This window comes from Peromyscus maniculatus, chromosome 17 (assembly GCF_049852395.1).
Source record: "Peromyscus maniculatus bairdii isolate BWxNUB_F1_BW_parent chromosome 17, HU_Pman_BW_mat_3.1, whole genome shotgun sequence".
Lineage (NCBI taxonomy): Eukaryota > Metazoa > Chordata > Mammalia > Rodentia > Cricetidae > Peromyscus > Peromyscus maniculatus.
Genome location: NC_134868.1, coordinates 27,060,065 through 27,088,012, shown reverse-complemented (window position 1 = coordinate 27,088,012; position 27,948 = coordinate 27,060,065). Strand labels below are relative to the sequence as shown.

The 27,948-nt window shown below is 46.4% G+C and overlaps 1 protein-coding gene across 1 annotated transcript; it reads left to right on the top strand.

Moving 5' to 3' along the window:
- The first annotated feature begins 594 nt into the window (after positions 1-594).
- Cenpu (centromere protein U) lies at positions 595-27,919 on the top strand. The gene is made up of 13 exons (XM_006970892.4): positions 595-734; positions 2,309-2,357; positions 4,380-4,491; positions 7,566-7,668; positions 9,992-10,052; positions 10,636-10,860; positions 13,323-13,392; positions 14,599-14,707; positions 20,712-20,790; positions 21,434-21,481; positions 21,945-22,006; positions 24,806-24,962; positions 27,656-27,919. The coding sequence occupies exons 1-13, from the start codon at positions 694-696 to the stop codon at positions 27,782-27,784; spliced, it is 1,245 nt and encodes a 414-aa protein (XP_006970954.2). The 5' UTR covers positions 595-693; the 3' UTR covers positions 27,785-27,919.
- The last annotated feature ends 29 nt before the right edge of the window (positions 27,920-27,948 follow it).

Here is a 27,948-nt window from a genome sequence, read left to right as displayed (position 1 = left end):
CACACACGCAAAACATTCATACACATAAAATAAATCTTTAAAAAATTCATTGCTAAGTCCAGTATTTTGACTCCGTTTTCTTCTGAGTTTCGCCGTTTTAGCTCTTACGTCTTTGATCTATTGGAGTTCATTTTTCATTCTTTTGCACCACAAAAAAATTTAAAAAAAAATCGTAAGTATGCATGCAAAAGGGACGCTCCCGGGTTACAACCGAAGATCTTGGAACGGCGGATAAATAACATGTTAAGTCCAACAGTTAGCTGCTGCAGGGATCTAAAAGCAGCGCCTGCATTTCTCCATGCAAGGCGCTTGACAGTTGCCCATAAACTAGCAAATAAACCTCCCGGAAGCCCGGGCGTTTGGATCCGCAGGCGGCTGGCTCGGATCCACCCACAACCCACACCAGCTCCGGGTCAAGTCAGCCTCGCGAGTTCCGAATTTCCGGGACACTTGGAGCGGCGTCCGGGCGGGAGGGACAGACAGCCGGTGAGCTGCTAAGCGGTACGCGTCGGGACTCCGCTCCGCTGCAGCGTGTTATCCAGGCCTGGGTTTTGATCGCGCTCTTGCGCTGGAAGCCCTCTGGGCCCGCCCCGGAAGAGGCGGAGCAGAGGGAGGGCTAGGCCATGATTGGCTGCTCTGAACAGGGCAAGCTGGGCGCGAGTTTTGGCAGCGGGAGGCGTCCGGAGCGGTGGGATGGCGACACGGAAAAGCTTTGGATCCCCGGGGTCCCCGGGGTAAGTGCTGCCGCCCCGCACGGCGTCTTGGACGGGCTCAGCTTGTCCCAGAGACTCGCCGACCGGCTCCCACAGTTCCGGGTCCTAGGGTCGTGGGGAGGGGATTTAGTCCCAGGAGTCGAGCTGGATGGGAGAGGACCTCAGACACCAGCGTTGCCTGGCGTGACCAGCAAATGGTTAACGCATCCTTCCGGGTTGGTGGTCATTGCTTTTTTATTTTTTTTTAATGCCCAAGACCCAGCTGTTTTCGTAATGGACAACACGGACCCTGAAGACAAACCAGATCTCTAGCGAGGGTCCAAGCGCCCGCTTGTTTAGTGTTTGGGACATGCAGGGTGCGTCGGGCATCTTTTTTATTATAAAGAGAAATACGTCTGAAAAGAAGTCACTAAATTGTGCTCTGAAAGGTTGGTTCTAGGATCTCCCGGCGAAGGATCTTCTGGGAGTGTCTGGCGTGCATCCAAAGCCTGGTAGGGTACATAGGTCTCCGCTGGGTAGGATGTCTTCCATGGAAGATGGTGTTTGTAGGTACAACAGGACACAGTCCACACTCGGTCGGTGAGCAGTGAGGAGAAAGATTACAAGTCAGCTGACTAGAGAAATGTTTAAAGCTTGATCTGCTAAGCCACTAGTTTTTTGTTTCAGCACCTTGAGGCTTGAGACTAGTGAAATCTATTCATCCTTCACTCCTAAAACACTGGCGCATACAACAGAGATTGTATAAATGGTTATCGTAGAGATTTCCATCGTTTGGAAGCTGCTCCCGGACTCCAGCCCAAAGCCAGAAGGCATTTGCTTTGTGTTTTTTGGAGCATAGACAAGAGAAAGGTGGAAAGAATTCAGGCTAAGCAGCTTGCAACACCTGGTTTTCAGACCCATGTCTGTCACGTGGGACAGTTCAGAAGTCACTTAAGCATTCTGAACTCCGGAGTTAACAGTCTGTAGTTATCACAAAAGCAGATGTTCTACAGGCCTGAGGTCAACTAAAGCTGGGGATTGGTCGGAAGTGGTAAATCTCGGCCTCAGCCCAGAGTTTCTGGGATAGGGGATGCTGGGGATGCAGTGACTTCGGGCAACTTGTTTTTAGCAAGCCACCTAGGCAAAGCAGCAGTGTTTAGCACCCCGTTTCAGTTCTGGAGATGAAACCTAGGGCCCATGTGTGCTGGACAAGGGTACCATTGGCCTGCATCCCAAGCCCACGCCTTTTAGGTGGCTCATGTCAGCAGGTATTAGAGTGTGTGTTTGTGGGTACTCGTGCACAGGGTAGTCTTGTGAAAATTCTATACCTTGCACAGCCTTTTAAAAGCATTTTTCCTGTGACTCATAGGAAGACATACCTTTTATTGTAACCTAACACACACAATTGAGATGGTTTACAGGTGGTGTGTCTTGTGTGCTCCCCTCCCCCATTCTGCTTCCTTTGTTGCCATAGCTTCTGCTCTGCTGGGTGAGCAACCAAAGAAGAGAATTTGGCAAAGGACTGCCTGGGAAGGATCACAGCTTATTGCGCTTTCCCCAGTGACTTAAAACAATTCCCGTTTTTAACTTGAACTTTGTCATCTGTGTTCTAATAGTGCAAAACGTTCAAAGAACACTCTGGGAAGAGCACATTCCGGGAAACCCGTAAGTAATCTTTGCTAATGTGATTTTTTTTTAAACCTTTGAAAACAAAAACTTGTCATTTTGTGGGATCACATTTTTGTAGCCTTCTTTTGACAATTTTTTTTTTAATGATTGCTTTATCAGCTGGGCAGTGGTGGCGCACGCCTTTAATGCCAGTACCCAGGAGGGAGAGAGAGGCAGGTGGATCTCTGTGAGTTTTAGGCCAACCTGGTCTACAAAGCGAGTCCCAGGACAGCCAGGACCATACTTTGTTAACATTTTAGAACCAACTTTTTTTTTTTTTCTGAGCCTAGATTGGCATTAATTTTATTCAGATAGTTGACATCATGTAAAAGTTGTATAATGTTCTGTGTTGTCATTTTTTACTTATAGTAACTTCTCCCTGCTACAGTTTTTTAACAGCTGCACGTGGGTTTATGGCATTCCTCTCCGTCCATGTTATAGTTTTATTTTTCTACAAGAAGTGTATGTTAAAGGCAAGGGCATTTGTGTAACACTCTTGATTGCCAGTTCCGAAATATCCATTGCCATTTCAAATTAGTGTGGTGAGGGTGCTTGCCTTTCAAGTTTAGGGCTAGCTCTTCAGAGCACTTTTGGCCACCTTCTCTGTCCCTGGCTTTCTCCATCTGAGGCAGCAGGCTCCCTGCCCTGCTGCCCTGACTCTAGACTTGGGCGATGCTCCTTCACTGCGGTGAATCTCCACCGGGCGACCGGGGGATCTTGCTCGGCTTTCCTGCCCACCACTGCCCAGAGTGGCTTTGTCCATTGTGCCCTGGGGATGGGTGGGGTGGGGGAGGGTTTCTTTACCCACTTTAGCCTTTTTCCAGCCTTTCTGTCTGGAAATCGGTGTCTAGAATGGATTTTCTTGGCCTTCAGGTCCTCCCTGTGGGAGGTAATTGCCTTGCATGGGAATCTTCATTGGCTTGAAAGCAAATCTTGGCATTTCTCCATATAACACTCTGAACGAGGCTTTCCCTCAGGCTCGGAGTTTTGTCTGCCAGTGTTATTGCATATCCTTTATATCTTCCAGATTTTTCTTATCTGTAACAATAATATCCTCTTTTGTGAGCTACCATAGGAGATTATCTCATTTTGGTCTTTCATCGGGATTTAGGGTTTAATCTGTGTATTGAACTAGATTGAACTGTAAGCCCCGGTCTCTGGCCTGTAGGAAGGCAGCTTTAGCCTGTGTGCAGTCAAAACTGCTTATGAGCTTTTGGGTATGTGCCCTCTTTTGGGGGACAGGATCATAGTGTCCCCTACATCAAGGATTTAGGTAAATGATACCCTGTGGGCTAAATGTAGCCTGCCATTTGTTTTTTGTACAGCCCTGTAAACTAAGAATTTTTTTTGTTTGTTGTTTGATTTTTGTTTTTTTGGGTTTTTTTGAGACAGGGTTTCTCTGTGTAGCTTTGCGCCTTTCCTGGATCTCACTCTGTAGACCAGGCTGGCCTCGAACTCACAGAGATCTGCCTGGCTCTGCCTCCTGAGTGCTGGGATTAAAGGCGTGTACCACCACCGCCCGGCTTGTTGTATTTTTAAATCGTTTAAACAAGCTGGACATGATGGTTCACACCTGTTTATAATTCTAGCATTTAGGAGGACTCCTGTGAGTTGAGTTCAAGGCCAGCCTGGAATACAGTGATATCGTGTCTCAAAAAAATAAAGATGGCCTAGAAGGAAAATGTCTCTTCACCGGTGAAAATGATAGGAACTTTCGGTGCCCAGAAGTCAAGTTCTGTTGAAGCGCAGCCATGCATCCCTTGTCAGTGTCTGCTTCCGTGTGTAATGGCTGTGCTTGTAGTTGGTACAGGAGTCTAGTGGCCCGCAGAACCTAGTGTCTGCTCTCTGGTCTCCATAGACACGTTTTATCCGTCCCTGCCTTGGATCATCAGAGTAGTCTGAGGTCCAGAAAGCATCAGCTGTTTCCATGGACCGTGGGACTAGCTAGAGGGTCCTAAGGAGAGGAGTGTGGTCAAGTTCACAGTCGCTATTTCAGTGACTGGTTTTATTCACTCTTAGAAAGCTGATCAAAAGCACAAGCCTAAGGACGTGTTTGACTTTCCCAATAATTCTGATGTCTCAAGCATGCTGGAAGAAATGGAGGAAGAAGAGGAACCGTATGAAACCTTCGGTTAGTATTCTACATTCCTATTCAGGACTTGGTTAATAAGAGAGATGAGCGGTCATCTCCATTATCTAATTCTAGAGCATTTTTGTTGGCCTAGAAGAAACCTCCCGACACTTGTCTGCCCCTTTTTCCCTTCCTTTGGTCCCTGGACACCATGAATTTACTTCCAGTCTCTATGGATTTGTCTCCTCTGATGTTTCATATAAATAGAGTCATATAATATATATCCTATTCTGGTGAGCTCCTTAGAATTAGCATCACATTTTCAAGGTTGTGGCCCGTGTTTACTTCATCTTTAAATTTTATAGCTCAATAATGCTCAGTTGGCTTTGGGTTCTCCTTTTCTTGATCATAATGCTGCTATGAACATTCATGGTCAAGGTTTGTGTGCATGTGCGCGCGCGTGTGTGTGTGTGTGTGTGTGTGTGTGTGTGAGAGAGAGAGAGAGAGAGAATTATTGAATTTATAGCAACTCTGGTATTAACATTCTGACATTTTTATTCTAGCCAGTCTAGTGAGTATAAATTAATGTCTCATTGTCATGTTGTATGCATAGAGGGTTGATCTACGACACAAAATTTACTATTTTAACTGGTTTTAAACGTGCAGGTCTGTGGCGGATAGGTCATTCACACTGCTGAGTAGCCATCTCTCACCATTCATCTTCAGAACTCTCAATTTCCTTAACCCAGACTCACTGCAGCCACTAAATAGCTCCCTCTTCTCACACCCCAGCCCCCGGCAACTACTCTGTGAATGAGACAACTCTAGGAACCTCACAGAAGAGGAAGATCTGATGCTTGCTCTCTTAGGTGACTACTGCCGTGATGGAACACCATGGCCAGAGTAACTTGGGGAGGAAAGGGTTTGTTTGGCTTCTCATCATTGTTCATCATCGAAGGAAGTCAGGACAGGAACTTAAACAGGGCAGGAACCTGGAGGCAGGAGCTGATGCAGAGACCATGGAGGGGTGCTGCTTACTGACTTGCTCTTCAGGGCTTGCTCAGCCTGCTTTCTTATAGAACCCAGGACCACCAGCCCAGGAATGGCACCACCCACAATGGGTTGGGCCCTCCCCCATCAATCACCAATTAAGAAAATGCCCTGGGTTGGGGATTTAGCTCAGTGGTAGAGCACTTGCCTAGCAAGCACAAAGCCCTGGGTTCGATCCTCAGTTCCAAAAAAAAAAAAAAGAAAAAAGAAAAAGAAAAAGAAAATGCCCTACAGGCTTGCCTGCAAGCCTGGTCTTATGGAAGCATTTTTTGGAGCCTTAATTGAGGCTCCTTGGCTCCTTTCTCTCAGATAACTTCAGCCTGTGTCAAGTTGTCATAAAACCAGCCAGCACACTTGTGCTCTTGTACCTGGCTAGCTTCATTCAGCCATTGCCTATTGGTTCATTCCTCTCATCACGTGTCCAAACTAACTGCCTTTGGTCCGGTTGTTTTCTGTCTGGTGCTGGGGATTGGCCCAGGATCCTGCACATGGTACAGGACTGTCTTTGTGAACCCGGTTCCAGCTGAATGTGGTAGCACACTGTAGTCATATGCCGTGGAGCTTTTGGTGTGCAGAGGTCTGAGTCCCGCTTCACTTTTGTGCAGGCACCCACAGGTGGGGGCACTGGGGTGTGTCATAGTTGTAGGGTTGTGTTTGTGAGGGAGGACTCCTCGGTGCTGTTTTCCAGTCTCTGTCTTACATTGGTGTGTGTGGTTCAGTTCCTGGCTGCCCCAGACTTGCTGGTTTGGGCTTTCTCTGCTTCCTTTCGTTCTCTCTCTCTCCTCTTCTCCCTTCCTGGTTATAGTTATCTAAGGGACGTGAGTGTATGTAATGGTCGTATGTGCGTCTCCATAATGCTGTCGAGTGTCTTCTCGGTGTGCTCCTGATCTGTTGTAAATCTTCAGTCAAGTCGGCTGCCTATGGAAGTTCAGCTTGGATTTATCTGTCTTTGTCCATCTGCTGATGACCCCCAGCCCCGGCTGCAGAATAAATAAATCCCATTGCTTGGTGGAAGGTATCATGGAATATATTATCAACCTTAAGATCATGCACTTGACATGTTCAGTATTTAAGCTGCTATTTATTTGGGGAAGAAAGTTTTTAGGTTTGTACATCATGCTAGCATTTGAACACTAAAATAAAAAAAAAAGATGTGGTTGCTTGCTCTTCCCAGCTCCCCTTGCAGCAGTTAAGTCTGTTGGGACTGGTCACCTCTTTTGTCCCTTCAGGTTTTCCATCCCTACCATATCCCCCGCCCCCCAGGTAGGAACAGCCTTAGCATCTCCTTTCCCCGCCTTTCCCCTAAGGCCCGGTTGTCTCCTGCATCTTCATTCAGGGTCCCTTTGTGCTCTAGTGTAAGGTTCTTGCAGTGCAGATGAGCTCAAGAGGAAGGGAGGTGAGAGAGGACAGGCGCCCTCCTCAGTGCCCTCAAATGCTGGCTCGGCGCTCTGAGTAATGAAGTCAGGGGGGCGCACTGTGAACCCGAGCAGTTAGTGACTAATGCAGTGACCTCCCGGCTGTACAGATGATAATGCAGAGTGCTATGGAAAGACCATGTCAGTCTTCCCATTCATGTTTATCTTATGTTATGAAAACATTTCTATTAACTATGCATGAGAACATAGATATAGAGTTTGAATATATGTCTTTAAAAAGTTTTTTAGCTTTATTTCATTTTGTGTGTATGAGTGTTTTGCTTGCACATATGTCTGTACCGTGTGCATGCTTGGTGGCTTTGGAGGCCAGAAGAGGGCATTGGATGTCCTGGAACTGGAGTTAGAGAAGGTTAAAAGCTGCCTTGTGGATTCTGGGAATCAAGGCCAGGTCCTTGGCAAGAGCAGCAAGTGCTCTCGGCCCCGGGGCCACTTCTCCAGCCCCTGAAAACGTGGTTTTTATTGGCAATAAGGTTTATGTTTTCTGCTGCTGGAGTATGAGATAAACACTGTCGGCGAAGTGCCTTGTGTAACAGACTTTGACTTTGTCAGCCATTTCAACAAAGATGGCCTTGTGTCCACTGTCGGGGAATATAACTTAATTCCCCAGAGGGCCCGCGTTAAATGTGCTGTTTTGTGTTGTTCCGTTAGACCCTCCTCTGCACAGTACTGCTATCTATGCTGAAGAGGAACTGTCCAAACACTGCGGGTCCTCTGCCTCTCCGGCCACTCACGCAAGAGAAGAGGGCAGAAGGTACGAGTCCATCTCAAGCAGTTGGGGCTTTTGGTTTGCTTGTTTGGTTTCGGGAGGGTTAGATTTACTTTTATTATTTTTAATTACGTGTGTGGGTATGTGCAAGTGAGCTCAGGTGCCCAAGGAGTCCAGAGGCGTTGGATCCCCAGGTGCCAGAGTGGCTTAGTTACAGTTTCTATTACTGTGAAGACACCATGACCACCGAAAGTTTTATGAAGGAAAACATTTAACTGGGGTGGCTGGCTTACAGTTCAGAGGTTCAGTCCATTATCAATCATCATGGCGAATATGATGGTGTGTATGCAGACATGGTGCTGGAGAGGTAGCTGAGAGTTTTACATCTTGATATGCTGGCTATAGGAAGTGAACTGACTCACTGGGCATGGCTTGAGCATGTATGAGATCTCAAAGCTCACCTCCACAGTGACATCCTTCCTCCAACAAGGCCACACCTACTCAAACAAGGCCACACCTCCTAATAGTGCCACTCCTGATGAGCTTATGGGGGCCAATTACATTCAAACTACCACAGAGTTACAGATGGTTGTGTAAGTCACCTGACATCAGGTCCTCAGGAAGAGCACGTGCTCATAACGGCCAAGCCATCTCTAGCCCTTAGGCAGTTGTTTCTTATATCTTTAATATCTTGTAGATATTAAAAAACAAACAAACAAATAAACTAAAGTCATTTTGGAATCTTTTGAACCAACCTGTTATGATTTTCCTCCAAAAAACTGCTGCATAAAAACATAATTTTCAGCCTTTAATCCTAGCACTCAGGAGGCAGAGGCAGAGGCAGGAAGAACTCTGTGAGTTCGAGGCCAGCCTGATCTATAAAGCAAGTTCCAGGACAGCCAGGGCTACACAGTGAAACCCTGTCTCAAACAAAACAAAAACAAAAACCCCCAAACAGACAAACAAACAAATACTCCTAAAACCTAATTTTCTGTAATTGTTATTACTTAGCGTAACTATGATAGGCACCTAGGTGCCTTAGCATGCTGTCTCTTTGGTTGGGTGGCAGATTTAAGATCTAGACAGAGGAGAGGTGTCTGTGGTGATGAACGCTGCAGTGTCTGCTCCTGGGCTCAAGGGCTCTGCATCCTTTGGTGATGTCCTAAGTTTACTCATTTGGATTCTGACTCTTTCTTGGGTTTATTCCAAGGTTATTTATCAATTTTTTGTCTGTTTGGCAGTTACTATAAATAGGATCTTCCATTTTATCTGTTGTCGTTAATATGTGTGAGAGCTATCAGTTTCTTACACTACACTACACTACACTACACACACACACACACACACACACACACACACACACACACACACACACACACACACGAAGGCCAGAGGATGACTCTGGCTGTCTTCCTCTGTCACTTCCTACCTTACTTTTGTGAGTCACAGTTTGTCACTGAACCTGGACCTCATGAATTCAGCCAGTGGCAGGCCAGGGGCCCCCGGGACCCCCTGTCTCCACCCCAGTCGGCACTGGGGTGCTCGCCAGCTTTTTATGTGAGTGGGAGGGACAGGGGCATTGGAGAGACCAGTTTGCGAGCAGCTTTCATGGTGGGATGGGGAGGGTGGGGTGGTTATTTCAGAGATGACGGGAAGTGGGTGGGTCTGAGGCACAGTCGAGAAGCACACCAGTAGGTCTTGGTGCTGGAGGAGAGTGGCCAACCAGGCAGTTCTGGGATTGCTTCATGGTCTCTAGGTAGATGGGGTTAATGGTCCTGCTACCAAAGGAAGGACTTAGGAAATAAGGCAGGGTTTACATAGAAGCACCAAAGAAAGTCGGGGAGGCATGGGGAGACCTTAGCATGTCCCTGGACCCCAAGAGGCCTCAGTGACAGTTGGCACCTTCTCCCTAAGTTGTTCAACTGTCTTGTTCTTGGATCTCCCCCCCCCCCCCCCAGCATCCTGGCTAGCTGGTCTGTCATGGAGAGGCCTTGCATCTGAGACCACCTCTGCTGGATCTGGTGCTTCTAGGTTTGGGTGTTGCTGCGAAATCTTCCACTCCCCCATCTGCCTCTGTCCGCCTACCCAAGGCTCCAGATTAGCACAGGGCCTTCTGTGTCCTACACGCAGCAGGCGGTGACCCAGCCATGGGACCAGTGACTTGGGGGACCTGATCACATTGGGCCGTGATTACTCAGTCACTTAGGGAAAAGTGATGCGAGCAGATGTAAGAAATGGCCAGAAAATCTAGAGAGGTGACGGAGCTGCCATGGCAGGTAGAAACCTCCTCACATCCCACTTGTTTCCACGCTGAAGCAGTGTATAGAACACGTTCTGTGCAGGATAATGACGGCTTCTTGTTTGGCAGTGTGGACCCTTCTGCAAACGAAGCAAGTGGAAACAAGTCTGTAAAGATGAGTGCGAAAAAGGTATGTGGGGTGTTTCTTCTTCTGTCTTGATTCGTAAGGAACTTCATACTTTACTTGGAGTAGATGCAAATAGAGAAAAACGTCCCGTAGCAGTATTTTCTTATACAGAAGTGTCTGAGAAATTTCTTTTATAATAAAGGAAGTTTAAAAAATGTATTGATTTATTTTGTGTGTGTATGTATGTGGACATGTATGTGATACAGTGTGTTTAGAGGTCAGAGGACAACTCATGGGAGTCCATTCTTCACTTTGACCTTATGAGTCTTAGGGATTGAACTCGGACTTGGTGGCCAGTGCCGTTCCCTGCCGCACTATCAGACTAGTCCAGGGAAAAGATTTTTATATCTGCAGTGTTGTGAAAGAGTTCTCAGCTTTCTACTTACCCGTCAGTTTCTGCAGCATTCCGAAAACGTGTTCAGGTTGTGGCTTACAAAGGCAGAGAGAATTCGCTGGCACTCTGATCGTGCTGTCTTCTGGATGTCATGTGCAGTTTTGATGTTTACAGATGGGGATTCCGTGGTCCCCGACATTAAGAATCCCAAGGTTTGTGTTTTCTAAACTGGCAGTGCTGTTTCCTTCGTAGCCGAGGAGAAGGCTGGATCCCATCAGCGACGAGGCTGAGAGCTCCGAAGATGACGTAAGGAGGAGAGTGGGGTCCCTGGAGAGAGCAGAACAGCACCAGGCTGCTCCGGCAGCGTCTTCGGCAGCCCCTGCGAAGCCAGCCGCGCGGACCACTCCTAAGAGGACAAGGCCCCACAGCACTCGGCCCTCCGCTGCAGAGGAGACTCCAGCGACACAAAGGCAGCGGGTGAGCAGTGTTTGCCGTCCGCCCTCCGAGAGAAAAGTTCCTTAGAAAGATTGAGGAGGAGGAGGGCTGGAGAGACGGCTCAGCGCTCTTCTTGAGGACCTGGGTTCGATTCCCAGTACTTGTATCAGGAGGCTTACAGCTGCTTGTAAACCTAGCTGGGGGGGGGGGGGCTCTGCCACCTCTGACCTTAAAAAAATGATTAATGGGGGCAGGAGAGATGGCTCAGAGGTTAAGAGCACTGGCTGTTCTTCCAGAGGTCCTGAGTTCAATTCCCAGCAACCACATGGTGGCTCACAACCATCTGTAGTGAGATCTGGCACCCTCTTCTGGCCTGTAGGCATAGATGCAGATGGAACATGGTATACATAATAAATAAATCTTAAGAAAGAAAGAGAGAGAGAGAGAGAGAGAGAGAGAGAGAGAGAGAGAGAGAGAGAGAGAGAGAGAGAAAAAGAACAAAAAAGATTAAGGAGGAAATAAAAATTTTAAAGTAAGTGTAGAGCTTTTATTACAGAAAGCAATGTTTCCTTTAGAAAACCTAGAAGATCTAGAAAGGAAGAAAAATGTATCTACAGAACAACATCTGTATCCTGGTGTGTGCTCCACAGTCTTTCCATGACATCATTTTAACCAGTGTTTGCACTCTGTTCATGGGTACCCATAGTATGGATTGATGGAATTGCAATTTTGGTGCTTTGATAAGTTTCTTTATATTTTTGAGATTGTAATATGATGACATCATCTCCCTTCCCTTTCCTCCCTCCAAACCTTCCTATATACCCCCATTGCTCTTTTTCAAATACATGGCCTCTTTTCTCGTTAATTGCTAGTGTGTGTGTGTGTGTGTGTGTGTGTGTGTGTGTGTGTGTTTTCCTCAGTGTGTAAGTATAACCTGCTCATCATGGATTTCTTTGTAGCAAAGTCTTCATATACACTCTTGATTCATTTCCTTATGAAGAAATGATATGGGTCATAATTTGTTTTTGAGGCCATTGAAATATAGTATCTTTTGGCTCATATTCTTATATATTTTATTAACTTATTTGGTTGAATATTTTAGATAAATAATTCTGCTTATATTGGTAGCCAGAGATACACCCTCGTGAATTACATGTGTAACCACGAATGTCGTCATAGGTATTCCTGTAAGAGAGATGTAGATTAGACACAGAGGGTGATGTGAGGGTGAGTGAAACATCCATGGCACCAGTCACGGCCCCCGGAAGCTGGAATGGACAAAGAATGCTTTTACACCTCCCCCCTTACACACACCCCTTGCTGGGGACAGGGATGGGTGGGGGTGGGCTGGGGGGTAGGGGCTGCCTGTAATCTTGACTGGTCACTTCTGTTCCCCAGGAGGTTCTCTGCTAAGACTGTTGTTCCCTTCGTAGTCATGATGGCCACTGCTTCAGCCTTGGTTTCCTGAACCACTGTCTGGGTCATCTGTGGGTCAACTTCTCTTCGGTCTGTTTTTGTCTTGACTCAGGGTCACATTTTCTTGTGTGTCCGGTTTAGACTAGAACTTGAAATGTAGTCCCTGTTGTTTGGAGATACTGAGTTCTCTGTCCTGCCTTGTGAGTGGCTATTCTGAACTCAGCCGGACATTTGCCTGCTGTTTTGAAGTTACAGGCTTGATTTTATCCTTTGCTAGGGTGAGAGTATAGAAAGCCTAAGACGTTTTCCCAGTATCTAACTTAGTGGCACTCAGTCTCTATTTGCTTATAATTGTTTCACAACTAATTACCACAAATTTAGTTACTTACACATGTATATTTATCATGGCAGTTTCTGAAGGCTGGGAGTCCAGCTTCAGTTTAGGGGCTTCTCTGCTCAGGGTGGTATAAAGCTGAAGTCAAGGGCTGTCCAGGACCAACCTCTCAGGTGAGGCTTGGATTTCTCCTTAAGAGTTCTCAAGTTGATGATAGAGTTGAGTTCACTGAGTTCATTTCTCTCTTTTTGGAGGTTGAGGTTGCTCTCAATTCCTGCAGGTTCCTTACCCACACAGAGTCCAGGGAACAGATCCTGTCCTCTTCACAGGTGCTACCCACACTCGGCAGGGCGGGACTTCTGCCTGCCAGTCATCTTGGAATTCTTACCGCAACCTTTGTGCTCTTCCTGGTGAATCCCATGAGGATTTGGTTTTAGGCTTTGTTAGGAAGGGGTTCTCGAGTGGGCCTCACACCAACCCGGGAGTTCCCCAGCATGCTTCCGTGGCTGTCCTCTGTTAGGCACGTCCCCGTCAGCATTCGCACAGATGGAGACCTCAGCCCCTCAGAGTGTTGTGTGTTGCCTCATGTCCCGGAGCCCTTGGCCGAAGGCTGTCCTTCATCTTTCCTAAGAACGAAATAAGAACTGGAGCTGAGCGCAGTTGATGATTTGCTAATGTCGTCTTAATCTTTACATTTTAGAGAAGAGATTTTTCCCTACGTAGCTATACCATTTCTTATTTTGTTTTTTGGTAGAGAACTCAGAAGGAAGTGAGGCTGTCTCCTGGCAGAAGAAAGAAACCAGGGAGCAAAGCCACAGACCCGGGTACAGTGGCACTTTATCCTTGTCACTTGTGGAGCGTCTCTAAAAGTTCCTGTTTTACGTGGCCTGGTTGTTGAAAGAGCAGACTGTAGTGGGGGAGGGGCAGGCGTGTTGAGATAGTGTCTCTGTGTCGCCCTAGCTGTCCTGGAACTCTTACATATCCACCAGCCTCTCTCCCCCAGAGTACTGGAGCTAAAGGCGTACACCACCATCTTGGCTAAAACTGCCACTTGATTAAGAAATTATGACTTTGGAGCAACATTTCTCCTCTTTTATCATTTTATCATGAATTTAAAAAAATACGTACTAATACATGCATATAATATAGTTTGATAAAAATCCAACCCCATTCTCTCCCCTCTCCTTCTTACTTGTCCCAAGTTCAGTTCCCAGCACCCACATCAGGCAGTGTACAACAGTTCCAGGACATGTGTGCCCTCTCCTGGCCTCCATGGGTACCTGCATACACTCACACAGACACTTAGACATAATGAAAATGAAGTCCCGTGTAGATGGAATTACACGCGGTAGTCTGTTTGAGAATGGAGTCCTCCTGTTGTGAGTGGTGTCCTTTCTCACTACGGGGGCTGTGATAAATAAAGCCTGGGGACCCGCTCCACCCCACCCCCTTTTGTTTTCTCTTCCCTCTTTCTTTCATCTTTTTAACCCGTGCAGTGCTGGGGTTGAGCTCCTGGCCTTGCCCGTCCTAGGAAAGTGCGTGGAACTCGGGCTCCAGCCTCTTTATGAGCTGCCTCCTGCCCGTGAACCTTCGGATGCACAATTTTGTCAACGTGTGTTTATTTCTCTTGGAGGAATAGAGAGTGAAGTTGTTGAGTCAGAAGACAGACATATCCCAATTTCCCAGGTCATTGTAAACTCCTGCTATACACTGCACAGTTTAAAATGGTACTAAGAATAGAAACGGCAGTGTCATGTGGACAAGTGTAATAGAGTTCACTATAGCTGAAAGGAGACCCCACTCCGGAGCACATTCGTGTGAGAGCCTGTCTCCAAAGGCAAGCTCTAGACGCGGGAAGAGAGTGACAGCAGAGGGTTTGTTAGACTGGCCTGGAACAGGAAGAAATGAGTGTGGTTTTAGCTGTTTCTGCACCCTGGTAGGGCTACTGTTGTTCAGGGCTCGGAGTCCTGGACCTAGAGCCAGGTTACAGAGAACAAGTCTATTAAACTGACATGTGCTTACTCTTCTAGATGCTTCCGAAAGTATGCATATTTGGTGTCTAGAAGGAAAGAGACGTGGTGACATCATGGAGTTGGATGTTATTTTGTCTGTCTTTGAGAAAACCTTCCTGGAGTATAAGTAAGTCCTTTGAGGTTGTAATGCTTGGACCGATCAGTTTTGCTCCGAGTACCACTGGGTTCATATTGTTACATTTAAGATGCCTTTACATTGTCATTATAATCCTTTTACATACGTTTATTATGCTAGTTTCAAGTTACTGAATCGTCTATTCCGGACATTTCTCATAGACTTGAATTTAATCTAGAATAAGTGTCTCCTCCAGTGCTGTTAGTTTTTCCCAGTCAGATAGCGTGTGCCAAGTATGGCCACACTCCAGGCCCTGCCATCTTGAAGGCAGTGATGGGGGAAGAGCCCACGGCTACACAGCCTCCATCACTCATGGCAGAGAGCAGCCGCCACCTCATCAGGGCTTCACTCTTGCACCCCTCTGGAGCAGGCTTTCCTTTGGACCAGTAACCAGCTCCCAAATCACGACACGGAGACTTCTTATTAGTTACGAATGCTCAGCTTTGTCTTATGCTTGTCCCACTAGCTCAAAAGGTTTTTGCACCCCAATAGGCCTCTTCGCCGACGCAGTAATCCAAATCAAACCAAATCAGACTGAGTTAGAAAAAGCCCCGGTTTAAAGGGTAAAGCATCCCCGGATGATTCTCCAGCCCCCCAAAGAGGGGCCTGGGACGAAAGACCGGAAAACCACGTGTCTGTTTTCTAGGATGCAGTTTAAATACCCTATTGGAGTGGTCTTGAGCGTCTCTGGGGAGGAGCCGTGTTCGGTGGGCTCTGAGGGCGTGGGTTTGGGGAAAGACGGGGGAGGGGAGTGGAGGTGGACCTTCCACCAGAACATTCCAGACTCTTTGGGGATAGGGATGCCAGGGTGCCAGGGCTGAGGGGGAGTTCCCACCAGAACACCTATAACTTAATTTTTTTTTTGTTTTTTTTTGTTTTTCGAGACAGGGTTTCTCTGTGTAGCTTTGCGCCTTTCCTGGAGCTCACTTGGTAGCCCAGGCTGGCCTCAAACTCACAGAGATCCACCTGGCTCTGCCTCCCAAGTGCTGGGATTAAAGGCGTGGGCCACCACCGCCCGGCGTCCTATAACTTAATTTAACCTGTTTCTCTTCATCTACGTTTTGCCTCGGGGCTTTCTACCTTTCTTCCATTCTGTATGTCCTACTCTGTGTCTGTCTGTCAGGCTCCAGGCATCTCTCTCTTTTTTTTTCATTCATTCTCTCTCCATTTTTCTTTCTAGCCTAGATTTCTGCTCCTACTTATTCTCTCTGCCCACCAGCCCCGCCTGTCCCTCTCCTGCCTCGCTATTGGCCATTCAGCTTTTTATTAGACCAATCAGGTGCTTTAGGCAGGCAAGGTAAAATAGCAACACATCGTCACATAATTAAACAAAGGCAGCAGAAACAAATGTAACACACCTTTGCATAGTTCAATATTCCACAGCATAGACAAATGTAACACCTTTACATGCTAAAGTAATATTCTAGAACACCCCTCTGAGCGGCATCAAGATAGGTACGTGTCTTTGGCTGTCTCCTCCAGCCTGGGGTTTGTGGGGAGAGTTGGAGAAACAGCTGAAGCCGTCAGGCCTCACTCATTTTCCTTGAGCACAAGTCCAGTTTTGTTCTTTCCCGAAGAGAGTGATTCATAAACTTTAAGACATTAAACAACAATATTTTAAAATGCAGCCTGGCAGAGTGGGTCTGAGAGAGACATGGACTGGTCACACAGAGCTGTGAATGCAGCTGGCTTTTCTGGGACTAGGACCCACTGGGACAATAGTCAGTGAGTCAGAGAGTGGGAACCTCTGTGAGGACATGGAGTCCACAAAATGCAGGTCTAGCAGCTTTGGAGATGGGGTTGATGCAGGAGGGCAGAGGTTACCTGCTGAGAGGGAGGGCCGTGGAGGGGGGGGGCTTACCCAGTGCTGGGAGGGAGGGAGGGCTGTGGAGGGGGGGGGCTTACCCAGTGCTGGGAGGGAGGGAGGGAGGGCTGTGGAATGGGGCTTACCTGGTGCTGGGAGGGAGGGAGGGAGGCCTGTGGAGGGGGGGGCTTACCCCATGCTGGGAGGGAGGGAGGGCCATAGAGGGTGGGGCTTACCCGGTGCTGGGAGGGAGGGAGGGCTGTGGAGGGGGGGCTTACCCGGTGCTGGGAGGGAGGGAGGGCTGTGGAGGGGGGCTTACCCGGTGCTGGGAGGGGGAAGGGCCGTGGAAGGGGCGCTTACCCCGTGCTGGGAGGGAGGGAGGGCTGTGGAGGGGGGGCTTACCCAGTGCTGGGAGGGAGGGAGGGCTGTGGGGGGGGCTTACCCAGTGCTGGGAGGGAGGGAGGGCCATGGAGCCCCCCATGCTGCTGTGGGAGATTTGCCCAACACCTGCTACCTGAAAGCAGGGGAAGGGCGTCATGACAATGTCTAGGAAGGCAGGCTTACGTCTAGGAGGGATGCCCCTTCCTGCCGTGACCCACCCTGTGGGCCCACCACTGACTTCCTTCCGGTCTTGGACTTGGTAGAGCTCACAAAGGGTGTTTAAAGGGTAGCTGTAAGGGGGCCTGTGAGTCTGGCCGACTGCTCTCTTCAGCTCGTGGGTGAATTCTTACCATTGCTCTGGAGTGAGTGCTGGTGGACGCCAGAAGCATCTCTGGCCCACTCTCTTATTTCCTTCCCGTTGCTATGATAAAATACCCTGAGAAGCACTCAGGAAGGAAAGGGGTTTATTTTAGATCACACTTTCGAGTTGTGGTCCATCCTCGGGAGGGAACTGGCGGTGTGAACTTGAAGCTGCTAGTCACATCCACAGTCCCGAGCAGACAGAATGAGTGCAGACAAGCTTGCTGCTGCTTTCTCCCTTCATACAGCCAGGGCCTCACCTAGGGAATGGCGCCACCTACATTCAGGGTGGGTCTTCAGTTAACTCTGCTGGAACAACCCTTCCAGGCATGCCCCCAGGACATCCTGATCCAGACTGCCCCTCCTTGGGACGGTCTTCCCAGGTGATTCTGGATTGTGGGGTTGATAAAGCTAACCATCCCAAAGTGTCTCCAACCCTCATCCCAGACTTGGTCCCCCACCCCCTCCCATTCTCTGCTGCCAGCCATGGGGCTCTACCCAGGAAACCATCCTCTGTGGGCGGAGAGATGCTTAGTCACCCCTGCAGTCTACTGCTTTAGCTCTCCTGGTAGTTGTGAAGCATACAAGTAATTTTACCACTGTAAAAACACGCAACAGAATATACCATGGACCATTTTTAAAATGCAGAATGGCCAGCTGTCTGCACTTCGTGCAGCACACTTCTAGAACTTACTCATTTTACAGAACTGAAATCTGCAATCATCAAAACAGTCGGCCACTTTCTCCTCCTCAGCAGATAATTTTATGGCTATCGGTGTATTTGGTTCCTCCTTTTTGTTATTTCTGTGTAGATAGCCAGAAGTGCAATTGCTGGACCACGTGATATTTGTTTTAATTTTCTAACTGTCTCGACTGTTTTCCTGAGAACTACACCATTTTATAGCTCCTCCCTCGGTGACTGGGCTCAGTAGATAGGACAGTTTGCTGTGCAAACACAGACTCAAGTGTGGATCCCAGCATCCACATAAAAAGCCTGTGGCTGTGCATGGCTGTCACTCCAGTGCTGGGCAGGGCAGAGTCAGGAGGACAGCTGGGCCTTTTGCCGCCAGCTCAGGTCCTGGCTTAGTGGGAGACCCAGTCTCCCAGGAATAAGGTGGAGAGCGATAGAGCAGGGGCCCTGTTGTCCTCTGCAAACGCACAGATGTGTGCATACGTTGCTCCCCATCACCACATAACAGCTTTGCCACCTTTTTTCGGATATTTAATGCACACATGTGTGCAGGTGGATGTAAACTTGTTCTGAGTCTTCATTTGTCTCCCTCGTGATCAGTGTGGCTGAATATCTCTGTGTGTGGTAGCCATGTCTCTATCTTTGGAGAAATGTCTTTTTAGTCCTTTGCTCATTTTTTAAGTTGGACTGTTTTGTGCACATGGTTGAGTCATTTTTAAGTATATTTCGGGCGTTTTTCCTTTATCAGCTACATGGCCTGCAGATGTTTGCTTGCATTCCGTGGATTGCGTTTTCATGCTTTGGTTGTGCATTTGCCGTTCAGAGGTACTTAGGTCAAGTGGATGCAATTAGCCAAAACACACACACACACACACACACACACACACACACACACACACACACACACACACGAAGAAAAACATAACCCAAGTAGATCTGTATCTGTCTTTCATAAGAAATAGTTGCAAAATCCTCAACACAGTATTAGTTAGTTGATTTCAACAGCGTATTAAAACAAATAGCTACCAGCAAGTGAGATTTATCTAAGATGAATGTTCAGGATAAGATGGGTTATGTGCAAGACTGGTTCAACGTTAGGAAGTAAAATAAATATTTACAGACTAAAGATAAAAAGTTAACAAGATCATGTGTTAGATTCAGGGAAAGTATATGATAAAATCCAATACCCGTTCATGATTTTGTTTTAATTAAATTAGGATAGAGTGAGCTTCTTAACTTGATAAAGAATTATCTACAAGGATCTTGGAGCTAGTATACTTAACATGGAGAACTAGAAAGGATTTCCCATCAGCATCAGGAAGCAGGCAAGGCTGCCCCTCTCAGCAGTCAGTGATAATGTAAGTCTTAGCTAGCATGGTAGATAAGGGAAAAGAACTGAAAAGTACCAAGACTGCAAAAGAACAATCCATTACATTGCATGAACTAGTAGAATCCGAAATTTAAAACAGCGCCACTTACATAAAGTAATGCCCCAAATAAGATACTTACATGAGAGCTGTGGGAAGAAATCAGAGAGGAAGCTCACAAATGCAGCAAGATTCCTCGTGTATAAATAAACTCAATATTGTCCGTATGTCCGTTCTTTTCAACTTCTAGAGTCAGGCAATCTCAAAATCCCAGCAGATTCTGTTGTGGGTATTCACAGATGAATGCGAATATTCATACGGAGGGAAAGACTAAGAATAGAGCTCCCTGTAGATCTGTGGCGCTCAGCGCAGTGAAGTACTGCTGAGAATAACGGACAGAGAGGGAGCCCACAGGGAGTCAACTGACTGACGACGGAGCAGAGAGTACAGTGGAGCCAGTCAGAGACATGTGCTGCACACCCTTCGTCCCGGGCTCTGGAGGCAGGAGCCAGCCTGGTCTACATGTTCTAGGCCGGCCAAGGCTACATAGTGAAACCCTGTCCCCAAAATAAAGAAAACACAGGCACTTCAGCAGTGGGACATTCATAAACAACCAATACTGCCCCTTAACAAGCTGAACCAGATTGGATCACAAACCTAAGTATAAATCTGCAGAACTAGAGGAGATCATAAGGGAAACCGCATGTGACCTTGCATTTGATAATGACCTGTCTACAGCGAGAACACAACCCATCTAGGTTCCCAGAGCCTGTCCACCGGTTTCTTCTCCTATTCTCTCCCTGCGCCTCTCCCTCCCTCTCGTCTGTCTCTCCCTCCCCCCCTCTTTTTTTTTAAGATTTATTTATTCATTATGTATACAGTATTCTACCTGCATGTGCCCTTGCAGGCCAGAAGAGGGCACCAGATCTCATTACCTCATTCCGGAGGTTGTGAGTCACTATGTGGTCACTGGGAATTGAACTCAGAACCTCCTGAAGAGCTAGCAGTCAGTGCTCTTAACCACTGAGCCATCTCTCCAGCCCCCTTCCCCTCTCTTACTTTTTTTTTTTTTTTTTTTGGTTTTTCAAGACAGGGTTTCTCTGTGTAGCTTTGCGCCTTTCCTGGAACTTGCTCTGTAGACCAGGCTGGCCTCGAACTCACAGAGATCCGCCTGGCTCTGCCTCCCGAGTGCTGGGATTAAAAGCGTGCACCACCACCCTTTCTTATTCCCAGTTTGATTAAGTATGAGAAAAAGCTATAGGTTTTACCTTGCTGTCTTAGGTATTTCCACAATATGTGCCAAACTATATGTACTTATGTATCAAGTAAATGAAATGCGTCCTTCAGAATCCTTTATGATACCTATTTTGGTTTTCTTATAACAATTTACAGACCAAGAGTAGAATCTGAAAGGTGTAATGAAGCCGTCAACGATTTTTATTTTAAAATTAAAGGAGAACTCATTAGAATGGTAAGTTCACTGACATAATTATATTGTTTAAATTATTTATTTATGTTTTTTCAAGACAAGGTTTCCCTGTATAATCTTGACTGTCCTGGAACTCGATCTGTAGACCAGGCTGGCCTCGAACACAGAGATCCGCCTGTCTCAGCCTCTCCAGTGAGTGCTGGGATTAAAGGCGTGCGCCACTGTGCCTGGCTGCTCCAAATTGTTTAAACTAGAGTTTGGAAAGTGTCCTGTGGTTGTAGAAAAGCTTGCATTTGCCGGCTCTGTGGAGTAAACCCGTGAGAACTGCCCTCATTTCTTTTTGTGGGTGTGTGGATGTGGAATTGCACATATGCATGTGTGTGGAAACCAGAGTTCCGCGCCAAGTCACTTCCTCAGTCGGTCCACAACTTATTATGTGAGACAGGGTCTCACTGAACCTGAAGATCATTGATTTTCACAGCGGGCCTGTGAGCTTCAAGGAGCTGCCCTCTCCACCAGCACCTGGTAAAGCCAAATGTGCTGGTGCTGGGAATCTGAACTCGGGTCCTTACACCTTCACGACAGGCATTTTATGAACTGGTATCTCCCAGCAGCTTTTTACGTGGAACTTGAAATACTGAATTTTGGAAAATTAGACATACTTGTCTTTTTGTTGTCTTTGTAGCTTAAAGAAGTCCAGGTGCTGAGAGCTCTGAAAAGGAAGAACGCCAAGGTGAATCGGGGTCTCTTAGTGAGTCTCGGGGAGGAAACGGGAGGAAGTAACACCTGCTTTAGTTTATAACCTGTACAGTTTGGGTAAGGGCTTTGTGGTTTGGGTCAGGTTTTTATTTGATTTTGCAGTGTTACTGGAGACTAAGGAATGGGGATCCCTGTTAGTCTGCGGTCATTATCATTTCGCACCTGAGACAATTAGCTTATAAAGAGAGAAGGTTATTCGGGCTCGGTTTGGGAAGTTCTGGTCCGTGACTAGTGGCTCCGTTACCTTTGGGGCCTGTCGTGGAATGAAACTGCTCAGTGAGTCAGACAGAAGCAAGAGAAGGGGGGTCTGTGCCCCCCAGGCTTCCAAGCTGCCCCCTGAGCTGCGCCGCCCTCCGTTCCCCTGCTCTCCGTGCCAGGGCAGAGTGCAGCAGTGCTGGGATCCCTGTGCTAACCTGAGTAATTATTGCCTTGCTCAGATGATCTCCGACATGGAAAAGAGGCGGCAGCGTTTGATCGAGGTCCAGGATGAACTGCTTCGGTAAGATACCGTCCGCTCCTGCTGGGACTCACCTACAGGGCAGGAGAGCTTGTCACTTAGGGGAGTGCTGTTCGCCGCCGTGACCCACGACAAGCCCCAGTTTCCTCTGCACTTGGACAGTCAGTGGCGGCAGCTTCTGGTCCCTAGTTGCGGAAGCCTTAGCAAAGGACAGTCTTCACGCTTGGTCTCCCAGCATGTCTGGTCTGGCCTCAGGCAGCCTGACCGCAGATTTAATGAGTAGACTCCAGGCCTAGACTGTCTGGGACTTGAATCAGGCTCTGCCGCTGACTGCAGACCTGGGTGAGTTCCTGACTTCCCCAGTGCCTCGTATCTGGGTATAGCTGTAGTATATGGGTACAACTGCTCCTCAGAGGGTGTTGTGTGAGCCGCTGAGTAAGCCTAGGACGTGTTCTCATGCAGACGGTTCTGCTTATGTTGTGTGCTGGCTTGTTTTGTTTTTTGACAGATGGTCTTGCTGCGTAACCCAGGCTGGTCACTGGCTCTTTAGTTACTGTTGAAGCATACACTCTACAACGAAACTCATGCCAGTCCATGTCCTGAGGTCTAGGCTTGGGGGTGGTCCCCATGCATTAGTGTTCACACCCGAGTCTGGCAGTCTGTCTCTACATTTTGGCCTTCTGAGGTATGGAGTGCCGTGTGAGGCAGAGGCTGAAGTGATGTAGGACTGGCTGTGCTCGCCACTCTTTTTTTTTTTTTGGAGCTGAGGATCGAACCCAGGGCCTTGTGCTTGCTAGGCAAGCACTCTACCACTGAGCTAAATCCCCAACCCCGTGCTCTCCACTCTTAAGATGCTTTAAAAGAGCTTGGACAGGCTGAGGATGTGGTTCAGTGGTAGTGCACCTCCTGGCATGGGCAAGGCCGTGGGTTCAATTCCCAGGACCACATGGGTGTGGTAGCAGGAAGCTTGAGCAGGAAGGAGAAATGTCAGCAAACACTTGAAATACTATGTAAGTAAGCACTAGGTTTTAAAGTGACTGCACAGGATTTTGAAAGACCAGTTAATTGTCTGTTCCATTGTTTATAAGTTTCGTCTATGGGAGGAACTAGAAAGAGTGTTCATTGGCTCTGGCCAAAACATGGAAAATTGGGGTAATATAGTAATCATGATGGTAACAGTTCACAGCTTCCTTTACGACAAGGGCAGTTCTTAGCCAATATGATTCCATGACGTAGGCCATTGTATGGCTCTGTAACAAGGCTCTGTTTGGTTAACCTTGGCATCCATGTGAGACTGTTGAGATGTGTTGAGACTGGCCTCATTAGTTCCTTCTCTAGATGCCACTGTAGTAGGACAGACATTTGAAAAGGCATAGTAAAGAAAAGTATGTTATGGTTTTGCATATGAGAAGCCTAAGGCACAGGGGAGTCACTTCATCTCAGCCGGTCCCACCCTCAGGAAAGACAGGGAATGCAATCCCACACCTCTGGCCACCACCACCAGTCCAGTCTGGAGTGTTGGAGTGTGCTGAAGAAATGTTGCGGTTGTTCAGGGTGCAGAGCTCTTTTGTTTTTAATTGAAAATAATTGTTGATGGAGTTTTCCTGTGTCCACCGGGCTCCTGCAGCTGCTCAGACCCAAGTAAACACACAGAGACTTATAAACTGTATGGCCATGGCAGGCTTCTTGTTATCTAGTTCTTATATCTTAAATTAACTCATTTCCATAAATCTATACCTTGCCATGTGACTTGTAACTTACCAGTATCTTCACATCTTACTTCTCATGGCAGCGGCAGCTGACAGCGTCTCCTGACTCAGCCTTCCACCTCCCAGCATTCTCCTCTCTGCTTATCCCGCCTATACTATACTTCCTGACTGGCTACTGGCCAATCAGCTTTTTATTTATCAATCAATCAGAGCAACACATTCACAGCATACAGAAAGACATCCCCAGCAAATAATTTTTTTAAATTTATTGTTATTTTATTTATCTATTATTTCTGATCATGGTTCCCCTCCCTCATCTCCCAGATCCTCCCCACTTCTCCACCCATCCAACGCCATGCCTTCTTTCTCTTTAGGAAAACAAATAGGCAAATGAAAACAGAGAGAGAAACCAAAGAAAAAGCATGAGAAACACACATACAGATACACTATTCTTACATTTGAGAATAGTTGGGTTTTATATTTTTATTTGCAAGATGAGACTGGCAGCCTTTCTTCCTCCCCCACCATAAATCACAAGTTACCCGTCTTCTTTATGGGTGAAGAAACTCAGCCCCAGGGAGGCAGCAATTGGCCCAAGGTCATGCACATATCTTCCTATCCAGGCCTTATGCCTGCTTTTCTGTTGATTTTATTTGGCCTTGGAAGCTGGAGATTTTAATAAGGGAACTTTCTGCATGGCCTCCTGGTTAAACTGTCATGCTGGCTACTCCTGCCTGTTGGCCAAATTTACATTAATCCAGTACTTTCCAGGACTTGAACTCAGCATCTGTGAGGCACGTTCACTGTGGCCACCACTGCTAATTGTGTATCATAGTTGAGATGATCGGAAACGTAGAATCTTTTACATTCATAATCTGAGAGGCAAGCACAGGTCACCTAGCCCACCCCCTTTCTTCCTTCTTCTCCCAGGTTGCTCATGCGCTGTATACTGCTGGACTTTATCATATGTCATTTATGTGGGAGAAAATGGTATTTTTGGTTTGGGTTTCTGTTCTTCTTTATAGTATGCTCACTTTAATATTTTCAGTCCATGAACTATATATATATATATTTCTATTAATTTGTGTTTTACCCAATTTCTTTTAAGATTTTTAAAAATTTTGTCGTCTAGATTAGAACCACAACTGAAACAACTACAAAAACAATATGACAACCTTAAGGAGAGAAAGTCATCACTGAAGAATTCCATGCATTTCTTATCTAATTTAAAACAGCTGTATCAAGACTATTCGAATGTCCAAGAGAAAGAACCAAAGAAAAAGGAGAAGGTGAGTCCCACTCACCTTTATACTGCGGCAGGAGGTGGTGTGGGCATTTGCTTGTAGAGTGCCAGGAGCTTTGAAGAAAGGTAACCAGCAGCATTATTGTAAGTCAGCGAGATCAGAGCATCACCTTTAGCTACTTAATGAAGAGAAGTATCCGTGTTATTCCCACATTCCCCCTTCAGAGAACTGCACTTGGAGGGCGGTGTGTAAGGGTGGTGTGTACTGTGCACAACTCTCAGTTGAACAGCTACATTCTGCTGTATTAGTTTCCATCACTACTTCGCTCCCTCACATGGGTTGAACCGACCGGCCACCTTTATTTGTCTAGCCTCTGGTCATGCTTTCGTAGCTGTCCCACAGAAAGGGCAGGACTGGCTTGAGAGGCCAAGAAACAGGAAGACAGTTGGAAAAATGTAGCTTTCTATTATTTTAATACACTTTGAAGTTGCTTCTGGGACTTTGCTATTGCTGTGACACCTAATGAAGATGAATAGAAATGTTTGCTAAAAAATTGTAAGTTTGTTTACCTAACAACTAGAAAAGTATGATTATACTAATAGAATTGTATATAGAATTACACTAATAGAATTGTGTATAGAATTGTACCAATAGAACTGTGTACAGAATTACACTAAGAACTGTGTGTAGAACTACACTAAGAATTGTGTATAGAATTGTGTACAGAATTACACTAAAACTGTATATAATTACATGTAGATGTAACTGTCTTTTTAAATAAGAAACACAGAGCTGATTGCAGAGTTAAAAAATCCAAGAGGTCAGAGCAAAAGCTAAGAGCTAAAAACCTTACCCTTCACTGCCGCTGCTGTCCTCCTCAGCAAGAGAACTACTTCCTGTGTATCTGTCTTTTTATAGACTTTCTGTTCTGCCTTCTCATTGGTTGTAAACCCAACCACATGACCTCGTCACTACCCATCTATACATACCTCCAGGTCTTCTATGGTTGGTATTGGGATTAAAGGTGTGTGTCTCCATGCTGGTGGTGCCCTTGAACACAGAGATCTGCCTGTCATGTGATCGGGATTAAGGGCTATGGCTTGCTATTAGCTCTGACCCCCAGGCAACTTTATTAACATACAAATAAAATCACATTTCAGTACAAATAAATTATCACCATAATTACACTAAGAATTGTGTCCAGAATTACACTAAGAATCGTGTGTAGAACTGTGTACGGAATTACACTATGAACTGTGTATGGAATTACACTAAGAACTGTGTATGGAATTACACTAAGAACTGTATGTAGAAATACACTAAGAACTGTGTATAGAACTGTGTACAGAATTACACTAAGAATTGTGTACAGAATTACGCTAAGAATCGTGTGTAGAATTGTGTATAGAATTACACAAAGAACTGTGTACGGAATTACTCTAAGAACTGTGTATAGAACTACACTAAGAATCGTGTGTAGAACTGTGTACAGAAAGTGATACATAATTACACACAATGTCTCTGCATATGTAATGATCAGGTTTGTATTCTTCACCTCTGAATTCAATTTTAAGATCTGGCATTGATCTAAGTTTTCCTGAGCTGAAGATTTGTTCATATATAAGCTACAAAAATAAGTTTTTAAAATGTACCTAAAGTTTATTTTAGGGATTTGATTACTAAGTTTGTGGAAGTTGTAGTAGCATTGACCCAGTCTGAACATAGTCCCCGGTTAAGCCAAGATCACGCTTTGCACGTGCAAGGCAAGTGCTCCCCGACCTAGCCCAGGACTTGAACACCAAGCTGTGGTAACTGGAATACAGTGCTGCTCTCAAATGAGGCGGGGAGCCTTCAGTGCCTGTTGTACTGTTGGGCACTTCCCCTTTTTTCCTGGGACATCTGGAGAGGTCACACCGCTCCTCAGAGAGTGGGTGCTTGAGATGTCTTGAGCATAGGCAATCCTACTACATCTATTTGGTTGAATTCTCCAGTAACATGGTATGTGTGTGGCAGGAAACAAATCCCACTGTCATGAGGGGTCACCACTGTCTGGCAGCTTTTCTGCTCAGTGTTCATCACTGAGAAAAATACCTTGGAAACACATTCATCAGTAAGCTGCCAAAAGTATGGTAAATTATTTAAGTGGAATTTAATTTCCCTCAGATAGTTTGCAACAGGAAGTTTGGCTTTGTTAATTATTCCCAGGTCATGAGTTGCATTTTGAGTTCTAATTTAGGCTGGCTTTGTGTTTGAACTTTGCCCTTACATTTGGATTGGGAACCTTTTAAGGCTGAATTGATCCAATAAGTGACTTTCCTAAGTAGACTTTAACAGGCCATTCTTTTCATTCCATTAGTTCTTGGAGCGAAAGGAAACCTGCTCTAGACACTTCTGTTTTAAAACAGTTGCGATCAAGCAGACCCCACATACCACTAACACACTTGCCTAGTCCACGTTTGAGGCAGGACTTGCCATTTTTAGTCATGCAGATGCCACAGTTAAAGCTTTGAGCCAGCTGGTCTTGCCCGGGGTACAGAGATCTGCTCCAGCTTTGCTGAGTGGTTCTGAGGAGATGGGATGGACTAAGATATGGTTTCCTACTCATCTTAGCTAAACACAAGGAGTGAGAAAACTCAAAATTGGCCTTGGTTGTGGGGTTATAAGTTAAAGAAATTATTAAAGGATCACTATGTGTGAGTCTAAATAGTTTTTTTTTTTTTTTTTTTTTTCATCAACAGTATGATTCATCTAGCCTTCCAGCTCTGTTGTTTAAAGCAAGAACGGTTCTGGGAGCCGAAAAACACCTGAAAACCATCAACTATCAGCTGGGGAAGCTCCTTGAGCAGGACCGAGAAGACATTCGCTGAGTCAGCCCCCTGCTGCCATCTCCTGAAAACGCACACTTGATAACCAAACTTCCGTCCCGATAATAAGTGTGCCTACTCCTCAGAATTTATTACCATTTGTCATCCAAACTAAATTACACCAGTTCAACTGCCTAACGGTTTCAGAAGCCACATTTATAGTTCTG